Source organism: Girardinichthys multiradiatus, chromosome 6 (genome assembly GCF_021462225.1).
Source record: "Girardinichthys multiradiatus isolate DD_20200921_A chromosome 6, DD_fGirMul_XY1, whole genome shotgun sequence".
NCBI lineage: Eukaryota > Metazoa > Chordata > Actinopteri > Cyprinodontiformes > Goodeidae > Girardinichthys > Girardinichthys multiradiatus.
The window spans coordinates 44,677,363-44,699,874 of NC_061799.1; the positions used below are offsets into that span (position 1 = coordinate 44,677,363).

At 39.9% G+C, this 22,512-nt stretch overlaps 2 protein-coding genes across 2 annotated transcripts; one reads left to right on the top strand and one right to left on the bottom strand.

Annotated features, from left to right (window-relative positions):
- Nucleotides 1–6,013: 6,013 nt before the first annotated feature.
- Nucleotides 6,014–16,944, top strand: LOC124870146 (immunoglobulin lambda-1 light chain-like). The gene is made up of 6 exons (XM_047368671.1): nucleotides 6,014–6,202; nucleotides 6,288–6,610; nucleotides 10,447–10,603; nucleotides 15,543–15,851; nucleotides 15,984–16,052; nucleotides 16,150–16,944. Exons 1-6 carry the CDS (start codon nucleotides 6,160–6,162, stop codon nucleotides 16,281–16,283), a joined length of 1,035 nt encoding a protein of 344 aa, XP_047224627.1. The 5' UTR covers nucleotides 6,014–6,159; the 3' UTR covers nucleotides 16,284–16,944.
- A 2,447-nt stretch (nucleotides 16,945–19,391) lies between these two features.
- Nucleotides 19,392–21,919, bottom strand: LOC124869738. Its single transcript, XM_047367822.1, has 3 exons — nucleotides 21,137–21,919; nucleotides 20,682–20,990; nucleotides 19,392–19,897 (listed from the first exon to the last, which is right to left on the bottom strand). The coding sequence occupies exons 1-3, from the start codon at nucleotides 21,282–21,284 to the stop codon at nucleotides 19,752–19,754; spliced, it is 603 nt and encodes a 200-aa protein (XP_047223778.1). The 5' UTR covers nucleotides 21,285–21,919; the 3' UTR covers nucleotides 19,392–19,751.
- Between the last annotated feature and the right edge of the window lie 593 nt (nucleotides 21,920–22,512).

Consider the following 22,512-nt stretch of genomic DNA (forward strand, 5'->3'; position numbering starts at 1 on the left):
GGCGTTTCCGTTCATTCTGTTCAATTTAAATGAGACCCTGAGTTTCATTTATCTTTAATGTATATCTTTAATATATATATATATATATATATATATATATATACATATATATATATATATATATATATATATATATGTATATATATATCATATGCAGGTATAAAATTATTAAATAATTACAAAATTTGGTCAGAACAGAAGACAGCTAGTTTAATATGCTGTGTGTGTCATTGTTATCTGGCTGGGCTAGGACCAACTCTGCGTAGATGGACTTATTACGTTTATAAATATCAGAAACAGACCTGGCCTCAGATTAGCAGCACCCTTCACTCCTTCCTGCAGCTGTGTGGGTTTGTGCTCTGCAGCCTCCACACCGTTAGCTGTGGCTTTTCACTTTAATAACACGATGACAGTTACAAGCATCGACTGAACTGAAAGAATCAGTCCAGGAAGCACCTGTGGTCTTTATCTGGGAGAGAAACATCTCAAACCCTGAACTCAGAGCTGATCCATCATTTCTGATCAGACTGAAAACAGCTGAATCTGTTTAATGATGATTATTAATTCTAATAATCATAATTAAACCAAAGCCTGAATCTAAAATGTGATCAGACTTTGATAGTTGAATAAAAAACCTCCTGCAGAGCCGTCAGAAGAGTCTGGACGTCTCAATCAGAGCTGAACTTTGGTTCAGTTCACTTCAAACTGGTTCTGTCTCTGTGGACCTGCTCTCCACTGGTTTCCATCAGACTCACCACACAAAGTATTCAGAGTCACTGGTGACAGCTTCAATTCTTCAGCTGCTCTCATGTTTAGTGGAGTCCCTCAGGGCTCAGTTCTTGGTTCTGTTATTGACCATTTCAGCCCAGTGTCCCAGCATTGTTCCCCTCATGACTTTTTTCTTTGACTCATTAGAACCAAAATCAGAACAATCTGGGTTTGTTGTCATACTCCCGCTTAGTTTCACCAATGAGTGGAAGTTAAACACAGACATAATCAGTCAGATTATAAATTATGTTAATCTTCAGTTTATTTGTTATTATGCTCAACAAATAAATTGATTTAAACTTGGTTCAGAAAGTTATGTTAGTGTTTAAGTCGGTACGATCAATGCACACACACAAATATGCAAAGCTTATTCTGTATAATGACAACATTTAGAATAATTACATTTACCATGGTCAATTAGATTTCTTACTTTTAATGCAGAATACGCTGAACATCTGAACATCTGAATGCTGAACGTTTACTCCTCTGAGGAACTATAATACAATCCATTGATATTTGTGATCAGTACATGATTGAGTCAAATTTTCCCAATACTGTCAGGGAGGACAGAATGTTGCTGATGTCTATCCAGTCCTGAACGCGCATCCATCAAACTTGACAGGAGCAGGAGGTCTGTATGACCTCTGGAGTCATCTTTTAGCAGAGCAACTTGAGAAAAAGCTTTCAACTGGTGCATTTGATATAGGAAGGGTGATGAGTTTAATTGCACCAAGTGCTAAATCCAGAAAAAGTGGTTTTCTCCAGCATCTTTAAAAGATTCCGCCTCCAACCAGAATACATCAATGGTCAGGTCAGGAGAGAAGCCTGCAAAAGCAACATTTCTCCACTGTGTCTCAAGTGAATCTAGTGAACCTGAAAAAAATCTCCTTTGGCAGCTGCCGGGCTTGTATCCTACTGGACACAACTGATGTGGGACAGAGGAGCTCCAGCTTCTGGAGCATCTCCATGGACGCCGGTAAGTAATCTGTTACTGGACCAGGAGTTCCTTTAATAAATCCATGAACCGTGTAAGAACCGCATGTTTTTTTCAGCTGAGAGAGAACTGGCTCTAACTGACCAAATGTGGTCCCTAAGTCGGCATCTGTGGGTAACAGGTAGATACCAGAAGATGTTTGGTCAAGTTCTTTGAGCAGCTTTTCTTTATTCATCTGGAAAACACTTCACTATGCATGTCATTGTGAACAAATACAGTCAGTTGAGGTTCTGAAACTTAGCAATGCTATCCCCCATCTCCAACTGAAAACACCTGTTCACTGGTTTTATCCCTGACTGTACAGGACGGAGAAAATGCAAATGCACACTGTTAGTCTTGTCTTTGCACATTTCACTCAGGAGCCGTGCTAAATAGCAATGCTCATTGTTAACTGTTTCAAAAATAGTCACTTTGACATTTAGCTGAATGTACGTACCAGTTCTAAGTTCGATTAGCTCCAAAACAGAGCTGACAAATCGCATGTGATTTTTTGATCGACACACATATTCAAAGTAACCTGTTGACGGTGATTTCTGTTGTTTCGTCTAAGTAAAACAAGTATGTAATACATACATACTATAAGTTCTTCTCGAAAGTACGGTGCCAAAACAGACTTGATCACAGCCGTACACTTGGTACAGTATGGTACGCGTTTCTGTCCTTCACAAATCCAGGTGGTGGCACTGCTTTCTGTACTTCTTTGTTTCGGCGTGGTCCTTCAGGTCTTTCAGGTGGGCCTGTAACCAGGCGGCCTCTCACAGTTGGATTTTGCAGTGGAGATGTAAAAGTAGGCAGAGGTTGGTGGAAATGGTAGGTTTTTATTTCGCCATATTTGCAACAATAATGGCACATCCAGCTCTCCATACACAACCACCATACAAAAGAAAAGCATCCTCTTACTAAGAACCCTGAGCCTTAAATTGTCTCAGCTATTACAGCATTACAGTAAATACCCAAATCATTTGTTTAAACCTACCACAGCAGCATTATAAAACACCAAAAACCTATGTTCGAAAAATCTCCACTCTCCCTTCTCTCATGGCCTCTCCTGGAACCTTTAAATGGTGTCTGGACCACCGGGGAAGCGATTGTCTAAACCCCTGAAGAGGACACAAAGACAGGAGAGTAAACATATCTAACAAGCAACTTCTACTTACACGTTTACTTTTAGATTTCACACACACACACACACACACACACACACACACTCTTGTTTTACTATATGTAGTGAGGACCATGTGTTGACTCCCATTGACTTCCATTGATTTTCAGTCATTTTCAACCCTTTCTATGCCCTAACCCTGACAATAACCCTAAACCTAACCATTACCAGTTCATACTTAACCCTAACCTTAACCTAAACTCAATTCACACCTTAGTCCTAAATCTAACCGTTAGCAAAATAGGTCGTGAGGACCAGCAAAATGTCCTCACTTTGGTACAAATGGTCCTCAATTTGATGGTGAAATTGGGAAATTGGTTCTCACTGTGATGCCAAGACAGGAACACACACACACACACACACACACACACTCTTGTTTTGCTATATGTAGTGAGGACCATGTGTTGACTCCCATTGACTTCCATTGATTTTCAGTCATTTTCAACCCTTTCTATGCCCTAACCCTGACAATAACCCTAAACCTAACCATTACCAGTTCATACTTAACCCTAACCTTAACCTAAACTCAATTCACACCTTAGTCCTAAATCTAACCGTTAGCAAAATAGGTCGTGAGGACCAGCAAAATGTCCTCACTTTGGTACAAATGGTCCTCAATTTGATGGTGAAATTGGGAAATTGGTTCTCACTGTGATGCCAAGACAGGAACACACACACACACACACACACACACACTCTTGTTTTGCTATATGTAGTGAGGACCATGTGTTGACTCCCATTGACTTCCATTGATTTTCAGTCATTTTCAACCCTTTCTATGCCCTAACCCTGACAATAACCCTAAACCTAACTATTACCAGTGCATTCCTAATCCTAACCTTAACCTAAACTCAATTCACACCTTAGTCCTAAATCTAACCGTTAGCAAAATAGGTCGTGAGGACCAGCAAAATGTCCTCACTTTGGTACAAATGGTCCTCAATTTGATGGTGAAATTGGGAAATTGGTTCTCACTGTGATGCCAAGACAGGAACACACACACACACACACACACACACACACACACTCTTGTTTTGCTATATGTAGTGAGGACCATGTGTTGACTCCCATTGACTTCCATTGATTTTCAGTCATTTTCAACCCTTTCTATGCCCTAACCCTGACAATAACCCTAAACCTAACTATTACCAGTTCATGCCTAACCCTAACCTTAACCTAAACTCAATTCACACCTTAGTCCTAAACCTAACCGTTAGCAAAATAGGTTGTGAGGAGCAGCAAAATGTCCTCACTTTGGTACAAACGGTCCTCAATTTGATGGTGAAATCGGGAAAATGGTTCTCACTGTGATGCCAAGACAGGAACACACACACACTTACCAAAGTTTCACCAAACAGTAAACCTTATTCCAAGTAACAATACATTTTCTCCTCACAGGCAACCACTCCACTCCTTAATGAGGAGCAGCCGTGCAAGGCCCGAAACAAAAGACCACAAGCCATCTACCAAGCTGTGTCAATAAATATTCAATAAATACTTAAAACTTCATGTGTGCAAATGGTTCTTAGTGCACAAATCCATGCTCAAAGTGTAGTGCAAAATAAAGTGCTAGTTAAAGTACTTTTACTAAAGTGCAAAATGCTCTTCAAGTGCTGTACCAATTACCACCATGAAACTGGAACTGAGAGTACTGGTATTGAAGTGCTCTCCATTATAGGTCTGTATTGCAAAATTCTTAGTGAGCCTTGCTTTCATCATGTTTAGATGGCGCTATCCACAATTTAAAATCATTATCGTTTTCCCACTCTTTTCTGCAACTCGTCTCATATTTTCCTCACATCTTTTTGCTAGGTTTACCACAGTAGTTTCACCTGCTGCTAAAACTAGCATAATTACCAGTTCTCTGTTGTCCAAGTCCTGGCAGATTCAATTCAAATTTAATTCAGTTTTATTTATACAGTGCCAATTCACAACACATGTCGTCTCAAGGCACTTTACAAAGTCAGTTCAATCATACTGATTCCAAGTCAAATACTTACATTTTAACTGATCCTAGTCATCAAAAATGCTGTCAAATTCAGTGTAATATTCAAATTGTTTAAATAGTTTTGTATCTAAGGAACCCAGCAGATTGCATCGATTCAGTGGCTTGCAGCACTCACTCCTCCTGGTGAGCATGAAGTGACAGTGGAGAGTCACTTGCATTGTGTCGTTGACTTTGTAGCAATCCCTCATACTGAGCATGCATGAAGTGATGGTGGAAAGAAAACTTCCCCTTGATGACAATAGCTAATTAGTGATGGAGACAGGTCAGGGGGCATGACATGAATCAGCTTTTAATTAAATTGATCTTTTAAGGTGGTTGTGTATTATCTACACTAACTGTGATGGTGAGTTAACACAACAGGGCCATCTTCAGGTTGTTCTCAGTGCTTACAGCAGAGTCATTCAGCTGAGCAGTGAAGGTTGTATTCATTTGGCATCAGCATTATACACTGATGCTTTCCACTTTGTATGTTAAACACAGTAGGAGTCTGTCTTAGTGTCCATGGTTCTTTGAAAACTTGAAATTGCATAAATGTGCAGCTAAACATTATTGAAAATACACATATAAACTGAGTTGCATGTGACTGTGAGCAAAAATAAATTGAGAGATACATTAACTGATAACTATGTCATGTTACAGAAAGAATTTGCAGAGTGTTTGTTGAAAGGTTTATTTTTTTTGTTAGGCTGATCTCCAGTGCCACCGCTTATTGGGAGAAAATTATTTGACCAGTATAAAGTGCAAATCCAGGAGACAGCAAGACTTTTCTTTAAGCACACTACTTGACCTACCTGTTGTAAATAGCAAGAAGATAAGGAAGGGTGCAGCCAATAATTTATGCTTGTTTCTTATTATTTTTATAATTTCTGATGCAGTTTGGCAGTTTTCCAGCATCTTCAGCCCAATAACAGATAACAGTCTTTGTCCGTAAATTCAGCACCAAGCTGAATGTGTTTGTGGGAACATTAATGATTTTAGTGTTTCTGCATCATTTCCATCTGCTGTCAGTTTTAAATCAAGATGATGAAACCATCCAGCATCTTGAGCTGAGCTGTCAATCAGCAGCAGTAGTCTTATCTGTGGGCAGCAGGGGCTGATGGGAGCTTTGAGGAGCCGTTAGAAACCACGTGGTCCTCGTCTGATCTCACAGCTCGTCCTTGTTTGGCCTCAGCTGCATCAGAGCTCCACTTCTCCCCAGGTTCACCAGAGGAAACACCACTGCACAAAATGCTTTTCCTCCCAGCTGCTGCTCTGTGCTGTCTGTGTTCAGGTGAGTGTTTCCAGCCAATCAGGAGCCAACACCTGGAACAAACACTGTCCCACTGACCTTCACCTATCTGTCTGTGTCTCTACAGCGCTGGCTGCCATGGCAACACAGCTGAGGGTGGATGATTTAACTCTGACCAGCAGAGAAGGTCAGAGCGTCTCCTTCAGCTGTGGAGGAATGGATCTATGTAATAACAGTGGAAAGGTTTACTGGTTCCAGAAGAAGGAAACATTTAAAGCAATATTTTACATAAACAAAAATACTAAGGAACTCAAAGAAGATTTTAATCATCCCCAGTTAGAGGACTTTTCAGTCCAAATTACTGAGAACAGCTGTGAGCTTAAGATAGACCAAGTTACACTTAACCATTCAGCCTCCTACTTCTGCTGCTGCTACATTAAGGTTTCCACAGTGAGAAACGATCCATGCAGCCTGAACAAAAACCTCCAGATGAACAGATGTCAAACAGTGTTTGTGACAGAAAGAGAGCAGTAAACCACAGACTGTTTTGGTCTACATTGTGGCAGAAAACCAACACTGCACATCACTGAACTCACCATACCAACTCTGAAACATGGTGGTAGCAGCATCATGCTGTGGGGACAGCAGGGACAGGGAGGCTGGTCAGAGATGATGGAAAGGTTGAATAGAGCTAAATACAGGACAATAGAAGAAAAGTAGTTTTAGATTACTTATTCACTTTCATGGCAACAGTTATCTTTATGTTTAATTTGAACTGAACAGAATAAAATGCCCCCCATCCTGTGGCTGGGGTAAAGCATCCTCCTCAGGGTCGCACCCCACTGGACTCATCGTAACCCTCGCCTCTAAGGAAAACATCAAAGAACTAAACGTTCAAGTTAAATGAAAATCGTTTTATTTAATCTCTTTAATCATTTTTTGTACATTGTACAACACGTTTGACTGAGGGCAGCGTTTCCCCTGCCATTATCCAACAAGGTAGTAATAGTAAGTTTTCACAGTTGATATCTTTTATTTTATTATCACGTTGTGAGCACTTTCTGTCCCTGCAACGTCGCTACTATACTTTCTGAGGCCAAACTTGACAAAAGCTGGACCAAAACACACTCCTCATACTCTGTGTGAATGACGCCAACACGCTGAGATACATGCTGCCACGCAGGTGAACACACGCTCCTGACAGCGGACAGAGAGCGCGCAGAACAACATGGCACTAAAACCTGGAAAGCAGGCAATGATATCTGCGGTTTCTAAAAGCCTGCCAGCAGCAGCAGGGCTAAATCTCCTCCTTCTGGTATATATGGCGAAGGTAGAAGTTGTCAAAATACGGTGAAATCTTTCCATGTAATCCATGCAACAACTATTAAAATACACAGTTGAAGCAGTAGAGAGTGAAACAAGCATGTTCTCATATTCAGGGACTGAGAGACTGGAGAGGCCTGTGTAGAGCCACATATTATCTGTCTTATCTTTTACAGAAATATAAACAACTGTAACCAAGGAAATGATGTATAATGATTTTCCATTTTCTACAAGTATTAAATAAAATGAGTAATCTTTGATTATCAAGTTAAAAGACGTATGATTGAAATATGATTGAGAATTGATAATTCAAGTAAAAAACATTAAGGTTTAAGATTCTCAGTCAGCTATATATGAAAGAGATATAATGTTGATCAGTTGTGATGTATGAATAAAAATAATGAAGTGATGGTTTTATAACTGTGTCTAAAAATGCAGAAAGCTGAGAGTGAAATGTGTAATACTGTGTAAAGTTTAAAACTGAGCAGATTAGGGACAGAACTGCAGGATGACTTGGAGTGACGAGAGCCAGCTGCATGCTGACAGCGAATCCTTTGAAGGCCAACAAACAACACGAAGAAGGGAGGACCAGGAAACAGTCAGCTTCGTGGCTATTACTGGTATCTTCAAGGCCGAAAAACAGCACCAGAAAGTCACGATGACCATGACAAAGTATTGAGCAATAACGTACTGGGCAATGGCATGTTGCGCAATAACGAAGAAGCCTAACAAAGGGCTGACCAGTGAGAGGATCTGCACTATAAAAGCAATGCCAAAATTATGTTGTTTCCTTGCAGAAGACCAGCGAACAAGATCGGACGGAGAAAGACGCAACAGATGAAGCAGACGACCAGAGACACAGACCAGCTGATTGACTGCATTAAAGAAGAGGATCAACCCGTGGGCCCAGAAAGGACTGTGCCTCAAAATTAAGAATCTGATTTCATCTAAAGCCTTTTTATCCAGACAACAGAAGTGAACTTGATCGGTGAACAGCTGATTGCTCTAAGTTTCAGGCTTCTGGAAGTCCTGAATCAACCTCAGTTATACCTCCAGGGTTTCCTTCAACTGTTCAGCCTCTGGAAGCTATGGTCTTCTGAGACATATAACAACAAAGTTCCTGTTTGACCAACGAAACCTGGAGCATCAGTTCCTGCCACTTAGACGAAGAAAACTGAAGATTAAGTCGTATTTCCTTCAAGAAACCACTCGTTGTTACCAGAAGAACCGTCTCCATCAGGTGGATGGATGAGCCTCCGTCTTCAAAGCCTCTTCAAACTCACTAGTTTCAGCATCAGGGAAAGACAGGTTGAGTTGATTGATTCATTTCTATTATTGAAATTATTTTGTGTTGCTGAATTGAAGCTGTTACTGACCCCTGCAAAAGTGTTACTAATTAAAGAAAGCAGATAAAATTCTAGTTAAATCGTGGACATTCAATTATTTGATTCACCGCATTGTTGGTTTTTCATTGGTGGTAAAAAGTCTTGTTGCCTGGTTCTAAGATATTTTAGGAGGTTTTTATAGGTTGTCTTAGCCAAGTTTGTTAAAACAGTACCCTTGGGGCTCGTGCTGAGCTACTAAAATTAACGTAGCCCATATACCAAGAGCCAGTTGTAAATTAGGGAATGAGCGATAGGCTACTCAGTCATCCAGACCTCCAGTTGAAGAAGAGCGAGACCTCTTTCAGTAAACCTACTAAGAGCTTTCAGGTTTAGGGAAGTCCGGACCCGTTGGATGGAGAGCTGGATTGAGCAATCCCTTTAGACATGGGGAAGTAGGAGGGAGGGGTTAGCTCATCGGACAACGAACAAAAATAAGCCCAAGTGTTTCATGCCCCTGACACACAGCTAAAGTCCAGTCACCACAGATTAAAAGGTTCTGACCAGGCTTGGATATTTATAAAGAGAGAAACAGAAAGATGGAGAAATAAGAAATATGGAGATACAGTAAAAGAGTTAAAGAAAGAAGATAAAGAAATTATATATAAATAAAGCACATAGAAGATGAACAAAGAACATTTTAGAGATTGTTTTTCTCCATAATGTTCTGTCGAATGTGTAGAGAGCTTAAACAGGCTGCAGTCAGAGGAAAAAGATAGATAGTTTATGTAGCTCTGTTCTCCTGATGTGTTTCCATTCCCAACTCAGACGCAGCTCTCACTCTGCTTCATGACACCATCAGCATCCAGGAAACCACAGACCACCATGCAGCATTCATGATCACAGGAGATTTCAGCAGCTGCAGCTCAGACTGAACACACTGAAGACTTTCAGCAAGACAACATCCCAACAAACAAGGAGACACACTGGGAGAGATGAGAGCTTTCATACATGATGTCTGCAGAGCTTCCTTCAGACCTGCTTTGGATCTTCAGAGCACATTTCTGATGTTTCTGCCAAGGATCCAGACAGGAGCTCAGAGCAACGTCTCCAAGACAGTTCAGGTATGATCTCCTGAACATCAGCTCATATTACAGGACTGTTTTCTTCTCATTCAGACACTTTTTAAATCTGCATCCAATCATGAAGAAGCAGCAAACTTTATTCCAGTTGATCCTGAGGACAACATGAAGATCTGAACTAACTCCCAGATCCAGTCCATGTGGACTAAAGTAGTGGACCGACCCACTGACTGACATCAACATCAGAACCATGCTGCTAGTGTGGCTAAAAGAGAAGAGAAGAAGAGACAGTCATGTTGATGTGAACATTAGAGAAACACATCATGGAGCTGAAATATGGTCCTGCTTCATCATTTGGACCGGTTCACCTCAGCTGACCCATTCAACAGCAGACTGGGTTTTGGAGCAGTCTTTCTCACTGTGTGGAGGGTTCTGGTACCACATCTTTGGTTCTGGAACCAAACTCTCAGTAACTCTAACCCTGTAATATCTGCTGATATTGTTGATAAACGTCTAATTACTGTCAAATATTCTTTATACATTTACTAACTGCTAAAACTCAGTGTTTCATGTAGCTGACAGTGAAAAACTGAATATAATAAGACCAGAAAACAGCAGACAGGTTTTTGGAGCCGTCTTTCTCACTGTGTGGATGAGTGATGGCCGTACCTATGGGCACCCCTTGTTTGGTTCTGGAACCAAACTGTATGTAACAGGTAAGAAGAAACATTTGTTTTCCGTTACTTGGTTTATTATAGACATTAAAATGTGTTTAAAGTCACTTTCTGGGCCTTCAGGATTTACATGTTAGTTTTCCTCAACACAAATGTTGTTAAAGAAGAAATCAGAAAGATTTTAAAATACTTGAATCTCACAGAACACCTGATCAAACTTTGCATTTTTTAATATTAGTGCTTTAAAATGTAGGCAGTACTATCTAAATAATGTAGGTTTATTAATTTTATAATTATTAATTTATTAAAGGATTCATTTATTGATTCCTTGAATCTCTAAAAAATAAAAGTGCTACAAAAAATGAGTTTAAAAAAACAATCTGAAAATAATCTCAGTACAACTGCTTAAATATTTGTATCTGCACATCTGGATGTGGATCATGGATGTACTATAATTTTGTGTCTGGTATTATTTCATCAGGAAATGATTCTTTTTAAATATAAAAAGTATGCACTGTATTTGGATTCGACATAGAAACTTTCATATGAAGCGTATAATTATGGTATATTGTTTTGAAACAAATTGTGACATATTTTCACATCTTCGTCTTTGTGTTTAGTTTTAAAATACGATCACCTTCTAAAGGTAATGGCTCATGTCATTTTCAAGTAAAAAAGAACAACTTCACTATGCATGTATAATAAGAGGATTTGATGACTTAGGGTTATTGATGAAGATGCCTTTGAGACTTTAGGCAACACAGTACACTCCTTTATTTGGACTGCTGAGGCAGACAATGAGGAAGGTCGAGCAGCAAACATCATAAATGCCAGTTTAGAACGCTGGGACCACAAGCAAGTTTAACTGGGAGTCAAACATCACAATGGTAATAACTTGTGGCCAGAGCAAATTATTATTTTGATTATATTCTTTTGTCATAATTTGAAATAATTTTTTTACTTTGTGAACATAAAGCACAACTAACACACTAAACAAGCGCTAAAGAGGTAAATGCTTCACCTCATTTCTTCCTCCAGCTTAGCTTTATTGAGTGAAACTATTTATTCCATTAACTTTCATTCTGACTTATCTTGACTGATAGTAAATGGTAACCCAGCGGCTGCAGGACAAAGCCTCCTGAGCCAACGTCGCCCCTGTGAATGAATATTTAGGTCTTGCAATGTATGGTTGAAGGAAGGTGAATATTGAACATAGAGGGGACTAAACTAAACAAAAAGGAAACTACAAACTGAGGAGGAAAATATACTAAATCTGATCTGGAGGATAAACTAAAGTACAAAGAGAACAGAACACAATAAATAAGAAACTAAACCTAAAGGAATGAACACTGTATGGCAACACCTTCTAACAATAATGAACAAAGTGGAATGATCTAAACATGGCAATACCTTTCAAACATAAATTATCAACAAGAAAAATAATCAAAACCCAAAAAAACCCAAGTATTGTAACAATTCATTTCTCAATAATAAGCAGGGTATCTGGAGAGCCACAAAGTACAGAACCTTGGAAAACTTTTACAGCGTGCGCACCAAATACTAATTTGTTCCCACCAAATACTAATTTGTTCCCACCAAATACTAATTTGTTCCCACCAAATACTAATTTGTTCCCACCAAATACTAATTTGTTCCCACCAAATACTAATTTGTTCCCACCAAATACTAATTCGTTCGCACAAAATATGAATTTTTGGCCGCGAAATATATACTAATTTGTTATATACTAATTCGCTCCCACACAGTACTTATTTGAGACCACAACATAGGTATAATGTGCGCATAAAATACTAAAACAGAATCTTAATAAACAGCGCACTTCCTAAACATACAGCGGAAAACACAACAGGATGGACAGAGATTCTGATCGAGTTTTATTTTAGGTTGGGGATGAGCTACGAAGAGATTCTGAAAAGCCGGGCAACTCAAGGAATATATAAATACTGAAACATAATATAAAGTAGCAGCTATTAATAAGATGATGTGGGATCGAAGTACTGATTCTAAGTACTGAACGAAGTAAGATGCACTCTATAACAGTATCTTACTTCGTGGGAACAAATAAGTATTTCGTGCGCATGCTATATATTTTTTTCCCCCCATGTTAGTTCCCACGTGCTGTACATTACAACTTTTATTGGAATTTGATGTGATAGAATGTAAAAAACTGTCATGAAGTGGAAGGAAAATGATGCATGTGCTTCAGGAACTGTTCCAACTTAAAATCAGAAAGTGTGAAATGCATTTGCATTCAGTTTCCTTGACCCTGATTAGCCTAAATAAATGAACAGAACATGCATAAATGCAGCTGTTCTCTCGTGGCCTCAGAGCTTTGTTGGAGAACATTGGAGAACAAACAGCATCATGAAGACCAAGGAACACAGGAGACAGGTTCTGCTTTAAAGTTTTGGAGAACATTAAAGCAGAGCTAGGTTCTAAAACGACATCCAAGCTTTGAACATCTCCCAGAGTTCTGTTCAATTCATCATTTGAACATGGAGAGAGGATGGACCAACTGCAGACCTACGAAGACGTGGAAAGCCAGGGAAAACATTTATCTGTGAAGCAGCCAAGATGCCGATGGTGACTCTGGAGGAGCTGCAGGGATCCAGAGTGGCAAGAAGGTCTCTTTTGTCAGATCAGACCAAAGTTTAATATTTTGGTCAATATTTAAAATGCTCTGTGTGATGGAAAACTAACATTTCATATCACCCTGAACACAAAAAGGTGAAGCATGGTGATGGCAGCTACAGTGGAGTAGTTTAGATCAAAGAATGTGGCAATGATAGAATGGCCTAATTAAAGTCCAGACCTTTGTCCAATTAAGAATATTTGGCAATATTTTTAAATTGTTCTTCACAATGCACTCTGTTCAATCTGAATGAGACTGAGCTACTCTCCTCAGAGTTAGATGTAAAGAAAAAAACGGTACAGACAGATCCCTAAAGTCCTGCAGTTCTAATTGGAGTGAAAGTACTGATGTTCTCCAGTAAGAGTAGCGTTCCTTCAGAATAATAACCTCTGGTGGAGCTGCCATGAGTTAGTGTTTGATGTGAAGGTGGATCCAGTGTCTGCAGGTAAATATAAAAGGTAAATATAGAAAGATTTTATCATATTTTATTTCAAGATTTTTATAAACTTGATTCATTTGAAAAAATCTAAACTTCAACGAGAAGAAAATTAATTTTAATATTCTTTGTTGTTAAATATGTTAGTTTATAAATATGAATGATAGAAAACTACATTAAAATGTAATTTGACATTTTATGATGATTAATGATCAGATGATTGAAGCTCAGAGGTTCTGAGTAACTGTTGGATCAGAACATCTGATTTAATTTGTGAAAATGATGGAAAACTAAAATATATAATTAGGTGTAGATTCTTACGGAGCTCATTAAGGGACATTGAAGGGAAAAGAAATAATAAAGGTTCTGGTGCAGCAGATCATTTCACCTGTGCACCAAATACTTTCTCCAGCTTCAGATTCGTTTTAAATGTGGTTCTGAAACAACATAACGGTGACGTCTGGCCAGCAACGCAGCAATGTCTTTGTCTGCAGCCCAAACTGGAAATATAGCACCATTAGGTCACGTATTTCCAGTTCAATGAACACAGCAGCCTGAAACACTCTGAAAGATCCTGAGAGTCACACAATGAATTGGTAGAAAGTATCTGGTGCCAACATGAAACTTTATGTATTTATTTTCCCTTCAAAGTCCCTTTATGGCCTCCGTAGTTTCTGGTATTTTAAAGAATAAAATCAGAAATGAGTAAAAATTAATGACATTATTAGAAAGGAAATTCAGGCAGAAGAAACTGATCTAATTTTTTACAACATGAAGCTTTTTAAAAACCAGTTCTTCCAGTAGTTAATATCCAGTCATATTCAATAAATGAAAATATTATTGAACAGCTGATTTATTCCAGTAACTCCATCACTAAGTGAAACACATTATATAGATTAATTTCACACAGACGGATGTTTTAAGTCTTTATTTCTGTTAATTATGATGATTTTCTGCTTCCAGCCAATGAAAACACAGCATTTAAAATCAGAATATTACATCAGACCAATAAAAACATTTAATCCAGAAATGTGGGATTAATGAGAAGTATGTTTAATACCTGCTGAAAGGTTGTTATTTTCTAAAGGTTCTAATCTGACAAACGGGCCTGATCAGAACCAGATTCTAATGTGTTAAATATGACTGTATATATATGTTAGAATGGTAAATGGACTGAATTTATATAGAACTGTTCTACTCATACCGACCACTCAAAGCTCTTTACACCAGAACCACGTTCACCCAGTCACACTCACTAACTCACACATTCATTCAGCGACACGCAGATCGGTAGCAACCTGGGGTTAAGTGCCTTGCTCAGGGGCACATTGACATGAGGAAGCTGGAATCAAACCCACAACTCTCAGGTTTCCAGATGACTGGTCTACCTACTGGACCACAGTTAACCCCAAGAACAGGTCAAAGGTCCTCCAGTGACGATATCTACTGTTTACTGTATGTTCACCTGACCTCCATCTGGCCCAGCAGGCCCAGCAGAGAGAAACCAACATCAGAACCATGAAGATTGTGGAGAAGAAGTCTCACTTTAACATCAGCTGTAGGTGTTTGTCTGGTTCTGCTGCATTTCTGGGTCAAACATGTTTTCTTCATTCAGTGAAGTAACTGGAGGTGGGGAGAGGAACCAGAAATGTTCTCCAGTAAGAGTAGCGTTCCTTCAGAATAATAACCTCTGGTGGAGCTGCCATGAGTTAGTGTTTGATGTGAAGGTGGATCCAGTGTCTGCAGGTAACTTTGTGCTGTATTGATGAGTAGTTTAGTGATCAGAGTCCATGTAGTTTCCAGGATCAGACTGAATGCAGTGCAGTGCTGGAAGCTGCTGCTGACTGTGTCAATGTGTGTCTGTGCTGCTTGTTGCTGCTGTCCAACTTCAGATGAGAAGGTAGTGAAGCCCGTGGTGAGCGTGTACCCAGCAGCATCCAGAGCCCACCTGGAGGGGAAGAGCTCCCTGCTGTGTCTGGCCTCAGACATGTTTCCTCCTCTGGTCCAGATCTCCTGGAAAAGACAGAAGAAGGACGGTGATCTGGAGGATCTGCCCCCTGTTGAGGGAGAGCAGCTGGAGCTCAGAGAGTCGGGTCGCACCGCCTCCATCTTACTGGTCCATCGGCAGGAGAACGGCTCATCTAAATACAGCTGCTCTGTCCAGCATGAGGGAGGCAGAGTGGAGGCCCAAACACTACAAGGTAATGAAGGCTTGGTGACTGTGTTCAGCAGTGATTCAGCTTCATGTGGAGACGCTGTCAAAGAGAGCAGAGGAGCAGAGGACGGACATTTCTCACTGCAACTCCAAACATTTGACTCCTTTTCTGTTCCAGAGCTTCCAGCTCCAGCAGCCTCCTGTCCTCCAGAGAGACCAGACCTGGCAGCTCTGCAGCAAGCTGACTGTAAGATCTCCTGCTGACAAATACATGATCATCTTCAGCTCATCATCACCTGGATTTCTAGATGTCTCAGGTCTCTGTGTCTCTGTGTGTCTGTCAGTGTCCTTCCAGTCTCAGTGCAGGGTGAAGCTGCTCTGCCTGCTCTACACGGTGCTGATAGTGAAGAGTCTGGTGTACTGCTGTGGACTCTCTCTGCTGATGATGCTCAGAACCAAGGGACCGTCCACCATCTGAACACCTGCTGACTCACTGTTTTCTCTCCAACTTTTCTTCCTCTCATCGTTGTTTTGCTGCAGTTTAGTCGGCTTTAAAACTTTGTGGTTGGTTGCAGAAAAGATGATGACATGTTTCTGTCATGCAGTGTCATTTCTAACATCTATTTCCTTTCATTGTTTGTCTGAGCTTGTAATTGCTCCCTGCTGAACTGTATTATTTAATGACCTAATTATTAATCCTCACTGAAAATGATTTATTCATGTTTAATTTAATGTGAGATAAACATCACTTCTGAGCTCCTTCACATTTATAAAGTAAGATTTTCTTAACAAATTGAACAAACAGCAGAACCAGCTGCTTTTAAAGAATCAGAATCATTTCCAGCAGAGTTTTGACTTTAACAAAAGTTTTGTTTTGAACAGATTTTTCCCAGAAGAGTCGGCTGTTTTGCCCAAAAGAAACCACATTTATTTTGCAACTAAATTATGAAATAGAAAAAGATTCTTTGAGAAAACTTTATCTTGCTTTCTTTTGTAATTTTTGTGTTTCTAAGGTGCAAATCCTATGATTTGGTCTAAATGTTCTTGTTATTTCTGCAGCATGTAATGTTTTATTTTACTTGGTTTTATAAGTCAGTTGGATTTAGGAGAACACTGAGAATAAATGATGATGGTTCTCTAATTGGACTCCTTTAATGTTCATTTAAATAAAAACAGAGACAATGTTTCCAGGAAGCAGAAACAAACCACAGAGATGGAGGGCAGATGGTGAGTTTGTAGAGCAGCAGATATGAATCTGTTCTCAGTGGTTATTAGAACAGAACAAACTGCTGACAGCCAATCAAACCTCCTTCCTGCAGCTGTGTGGGTTTGTGCTCTGCAGCCTCCACACCGTTAGCTGTGGCTTTTCACTTTAATAACATGATGACAGTTACAAGCATCGACTGAACTGAAAGAATCAGTCCAGGAAGCACCTGTGGTCTTCATCTGGGAGAGAAACATCTCAAACCCTGAACTCAGAGCTGATCCATCAACTCTGATCCTGTAAACAGAGACAGAAGAGTCCAACACGGCTCAGTCTTTGGTTCTGTTATTTACCATGCCAGCCCTGTTGATGCCAAATGAGGAAAATAATTATTTGATCCCCTACTGATTGTGTAACTTGGTAGTAGTAGATGTTAGTAAAGGAGAGATATGAAGTATCAACCAAATATTCCCTAAAAATAATTACAATAAAGTTTTAATCAGAGCAACATTTCAGATATTGTTTTTACACCCATGTTGTACACAGGATGCACTGAACCAAATCTGTCCATGTTGATCAACATGAGGCTGGAATGGTTCAAAAGATCATCAGCAAGAAGCTTGGTGTGAAGGTGACAGCTGCAGATGACATTTGTCAAAAATTAAAGAAAACTATAATGACAGTTACCTGGAGCTCCAAGCAGGATCTTCCCTCATGGGTTGATGATTATCATGAAAAAAGAGGATCCGCTCACAGCTACATGAAGGAGTTTGTTAATGATCTGAAGCTAAATGGGAACCCAGTCAACAAGAACACAACTGAGAACAGAATACACTAATGGACTGCCTCCCCGCAACAGAAGGAGCTTGTACAGGTCCATCTCAGGTTTTCCAGGAAACATCTCAATGATCTAGAGAAGGCTATGGAGAAAGTGCTAGGGTCACATCAGAACAAAGTAAGGCTCATTGGTTTCAACTCGATCCAGCATGGAAGAGAAGGGCTGAGTATGACTCAAAGAACATCATCTCCACAGTGAAGCATGGGGGTAGAAACATCGTGATAAGGGGCTGTTTTTCTGTTTAGAATATAGGGCAGCTTCAATGTACTGAGAGGTTTGTGGATAGCGTCATGTACCAGGTTGTTGGACAGGAACCTTCTCTCAGCCAGAACATTGAAGATGAGTTGATGGGTCTTCCAAATGTTGATAACAATAATAAAAATAATCGTATCAAAGTCAATGAGTGTCCTAGCTGGTCTCCAGATTTAGGTTTAAATGATCAGAAGAGTTTCTATAAAGAGACGGACAGAAAAATCTCTTCTTATTATGAACAAACCTGGAGAGCAGCTTCAGAAAATGTCGTGCTGCTGTCGTGGCCAATAAAGGTTCTCCACCAAGTTTTAAAGAAATATTTGAGTAATATTGAGCCACTCAACTCAATTTTTGACTTTAGTGTTTAATTTAGTGTTTTTTCAGGATATCTGGTCTTTATCCATTAAAATAAAATTAAAGTAAAATGGTAAATTTTCATTTCTCTGTTGCAAACCTAAAGAAAACAAGCCAGGGAGATAATAATCATTCCCCCCTTGTATCAGATTACAGAAAACATAAAAAATACACGAATTAGAATAGTTATGGCATCACTGAACATACAGCTATAGGTAAATAATGTCGTGGGAGAAAATGAGCTGATTTGAGAAATGTTGCAGCTGGTTGTACCCTCATTATCTTTGATTGGAGCAACACAAACCACACTGAGACAGAAACACAAACCACCGACACAAACAAGTCATGTTGTTTTGTTCCTCTGAAGACAAAAGCAGGACCAGACGTCCATGTTGCTTCAGCTCCAGTCTCATTATTTCAGTGGCTGATAGTTGAATAAAAAACCTCCTGCAGAGCCGTCAGAGGAGTCTGGACGTCTCAATCAGAGCTGAACTTTGGTTCAGTTCACTTCAAACTGGTTCTGTCTCTGTGGACCTGCTGTCCACTGGTTTCCATCAGACTCACCACACAAAGTATTCAGAGTCACTGCTGACAGCTTCAGTTCTTCAGCTGCTCTCATGTTTAGTGGAGTCCCTCAGGGCTCAGTTCTTGGTTCTGTTATTGACCATTTCAGCCCAGTGTCCCAGCATTGTTCCAGATCAGACTAAAGTCAGTTCTATTGGACCTGATTGTTGTTTTAACAGTGTCACAGTCACACCTTAAACAACTAACAAAAAGCTCTCAGATGGAAACTTGACAGATGTTTCTGATCAGTAGCTGAACTTCAACCATTTCGTTTTGCTTACTTTATTCATCTTAACAGGTTACAGAAGATGATAACTAGTTGTTTGTTTATCATGTTTATCAGAATACTAGTCATCAGCCCTGAGCGTGAGGAAATATACTGAGCAATGTGTGAGTGAATCATGTTATTGCCTATTTAAAAAAAGCCACAAGCAGAGTTTATGTGCTTTTTTTCAGTTGTTTCGAAAAAACATGAATTATTTCAACTTAGCTGAGTTACACTAAAATGAAAATGGCCGTCCTGTTTCTTTTTGAGAAATAACAAAGAAACGCAAGCTCGTAAAAATAATCATAGAAACATCAAGCTACAAAGAAAATACATATTACAAATTACACTGCATGAAAGAAACATGCAAACAACCACAAAGTTTGAAAGCCAAATAAACAACAGCACAAGTGATGTTTTATTGATGAGTGGAAGAAAGGTTGGAGAGAAAACAGTGAGCAGCAGGTGTTCAGATGGTGGACGGTCCCTTGGTTCTGAGCATCATCAGCAGAGAGAGTCCACAGCAGTACACCAGACTCTTCACTATCAGCACCGTGTAGAGCAGGCAGAGCAGCTTCACTCGGAACGGGGCCACCAGAATCCAGGGATGAACCTCTGAAACAGATAAACATAGCATATCTATTTCTGTAGTTATGCTGCTATAGGCTTAGGCTACTGGAGGACATAATGACCAATCTCCCTCACTCTGCTATATTCTCCTACTACTCTCCAATTCTGCATTATTTACTTTTATTTTAGCTTTTAACTTTATGTTCTGTCTCAATTTTTTTCTTCCTAGAAACTACACCTGACCTGAGCTAAAGATGCCAACAACTTAATGTTTTCCTTCTACAGATGATCCACTTGGCCCTGTCTTTCAGTGTTTAACCCTTTCTCTCGTAGACATAGCTACTGACTGAGCTTCTACTGAGACTAACTCTATGTGCTCTCTTTCATCCTCTAGACTTGAAAACGGACTCAGAGTTTATCTGCTTAGATGTCTTTCTCTCCTAGATGAAGCCACTAAAGGAGTTACAACCATTAATGTTTCACTTTTCTTTCCAATAGAAAGTACCACTGGATCAGTGCTTCTGGGTTCTTTTTTTGTGTGTCTCAACAATTTTCTCTCAAACATCCAGTCGGTCGTGGCAGATGGCTGCTCACACTGAGCCTGGTTCTGGTTCTGCTGGAGGTTTCTTCCTGTTAAAAGGGAATTTTTCCTCTCCACTGTCGATAAATGCATGCTCAGTATGAGGGATTGCTGCAAAGTCAACACCAGTGACTGTCCACTGTCTCTACAAGCTGCAAGTCAACAACTCAATAACATTTGCTGGGTTTTCTTAAATAGAAACTTTTTAACCAATTTGAATAATAATCTGAACTGAATTAAATGAATTACCTTGTAATCTTTGGGCCTCCACTCTGCCCCCCTCATGGTTGACAGAGCAGTGGTATCTCTTAGTGTAGAAAGGATTCCGATCCACCAGTAAGATGGAGGCGGTGCGACCCGACTCTCTGAGCTCCAGCTGCTCTCCCTCAACAGGGGGCAGATTCTCCAGATCACCGTCCTTCTTCTGTCTTTTCCAGGAGATCTGGACCAGAGGAGGAAACATGTCTGAGGCCAGACACAGCAGGGAGCTCTTCCCCTCCAGGTGGGCTCTGGATGCTGCTGGGTACACGCTCACCACGGGCTTCACTACCTTCTCATCTGAAGTTGGACAGCAGCAACAAGCAGCACAGACACACATTGACACAGTCAGCAGCAGCTTCCAGCACTGCACTGCATTCAGTCTGATCCTGGAAACTACATGGACTCTGATCACTAAACTACTCATCAATACAGCACAAAGTTACCTGCAGACACTGGATCCACCTTCACATCAAACACTAACTCATGGCAGCTCCACCAGAGGTTATTATTCTGAAGGAACGCTACTCTTACTGGAGAACATTTCTGGTTCCTCTCCCCACCTCCAGTTACTTCACTGAATGAAGAAAACATGTTTGACCCAGAAATGCAGCAGAACCAGACAAACACCTACAGCTGATGTTAAAGTGAGACTTCTTCTCCACAATCTTCATGGTTCTGATGTTGGTTTCTCTCTGCTGGGCCTGCTGGGCCAGATGGAGGTCAGGTGAACATACAGTAAACAGTAGATATCGTCACTGGAGGACCTTTGACCTGTTCTTGGGGTTAACTGTGGTCCAGTAGGTAGACCAGTCATCTGGAAACCTGAGAGTTGTGGGTTTGATTCCAGCTTCCTCATGTCAATGTGCCCCTGAGCAAGGCACTTAACCCCAGGTTGCTACCGATCTGCGTGTCGCTGAATGAATGTGTGAGTTAGTGAGTGTGACTGGGTGAACGTGGTTCTGGTGTAAAGAGCTTTGAGTGGTCGGTATGAGTAGAACAGTTCTATATAAATTCAGTCCATTTACCATTCTAACATATATATACAGTCATATTTAACACATTAGAATCTGGTTCTGATCAGGCCCGTTTGTCAGATTAGAACCTTTAGAAAATAACAACCTTTCAGCAGGTATTAAACATACTTCTCATTAATCCCACATTTCTGTATTAAATGTTTTTATTGGTCTGATGTAATATTCTGATTTTAAATGCTGTGTTTTCATTGGCTGGAAGCAGAAAATCATCATAATTAACAGAAATAAAGACTTAAAACATCCGTCTGTGTGAAATTAATCTATATAATGTGTTTCACTTAGTGATGGAGTTACTGGAATAAATCAGCTGTTCAATAATATTTTCATTTATTGAATATGACTGGATATTAACTACTGGAAGAACTGGTTTTTAAAAAGCTTCATGTTGTAAAAAATTAGATCAGTTTCTTCTGCCTGAATTTCTTTTCTAAAAATGTCATTTATTTTTACTCATTTCTGATTTTATTCTTTAAAATACCAGAAACTACGGAGGCCATAAAGGGACTTTGAAGGGAAAATAAATACATAAAGTTTCATGTTGGCACCAGATACTTTCTACCAATTCATTGTGTGACTCTCAGGATCTTTCAGAGTGTTTCAGGCTGCTGTGTTCATTGAACTGGAAATACGTGACCTAATGGTGCTATATTTCCAGTTTGGGCTGCAGACAAAGACATTGCTGCGTTGCTTGCCAGACGTCACCGTTATGTTGTTTCAGAACCACATTTAAAACTAATCTGAAGCTGGAGAAAGTATTTGGTGCACAGGTGAAATGATCTGCTGCA

What these genes read in the sequence shown, in the direction of transcription:
- LOC124870146 (XM_047368671.1), top strand. Translation starts at nt 6,160, where the DNA reads ATGCTTTTCCTCCCAGCTGCTGCTCTGTGCTGTCTGTGTTCAG. An exon ending in GCTACATTAAGGTTTCCACA is followed by an intron (nt 6,611 to 10,446) that starts GTGAGAAACGAT and finishes AACTGCTAAAAC; the next exon opens with TCAGTGTTTCATGTAGCTGA. An exon ending in AGCTCTGCAGCAAGCTGACT is followed by an intron (nt 16,053 to 16,149) that starts GTAAGATCTCCT and finishes TGTGTCTGTCAG; the next exon opens with TGTCCTTCCAGTCTCAGTGC.
- LOC124869738 (XM_047367822.1), bottom strand. Translation starts at nt 21,284, where the DNA reads ATGTTTTCTTCATTCAGTGAAGTAACTGGAGGTGGGGAGAGGAACCAG. An exon ending in GGTGGATCCAGTGTCTGCAG is followed by an intron (nt 20,991 to 21,136) that starts GTAACTTTGTGC and finishes GTCCAACTTCAG; the next exon opens with ATGAGAAGGTAGTGAAGCCC. An exon ending in GGAGGCCCAAAGATTACAAG is followed by an intron (nt 19,898 to 20,681) that starts GTAATTCATTTA and finishes TATCTGTTTCAG; the next exon opens with AGGTTCATCCCTGGATTCTG.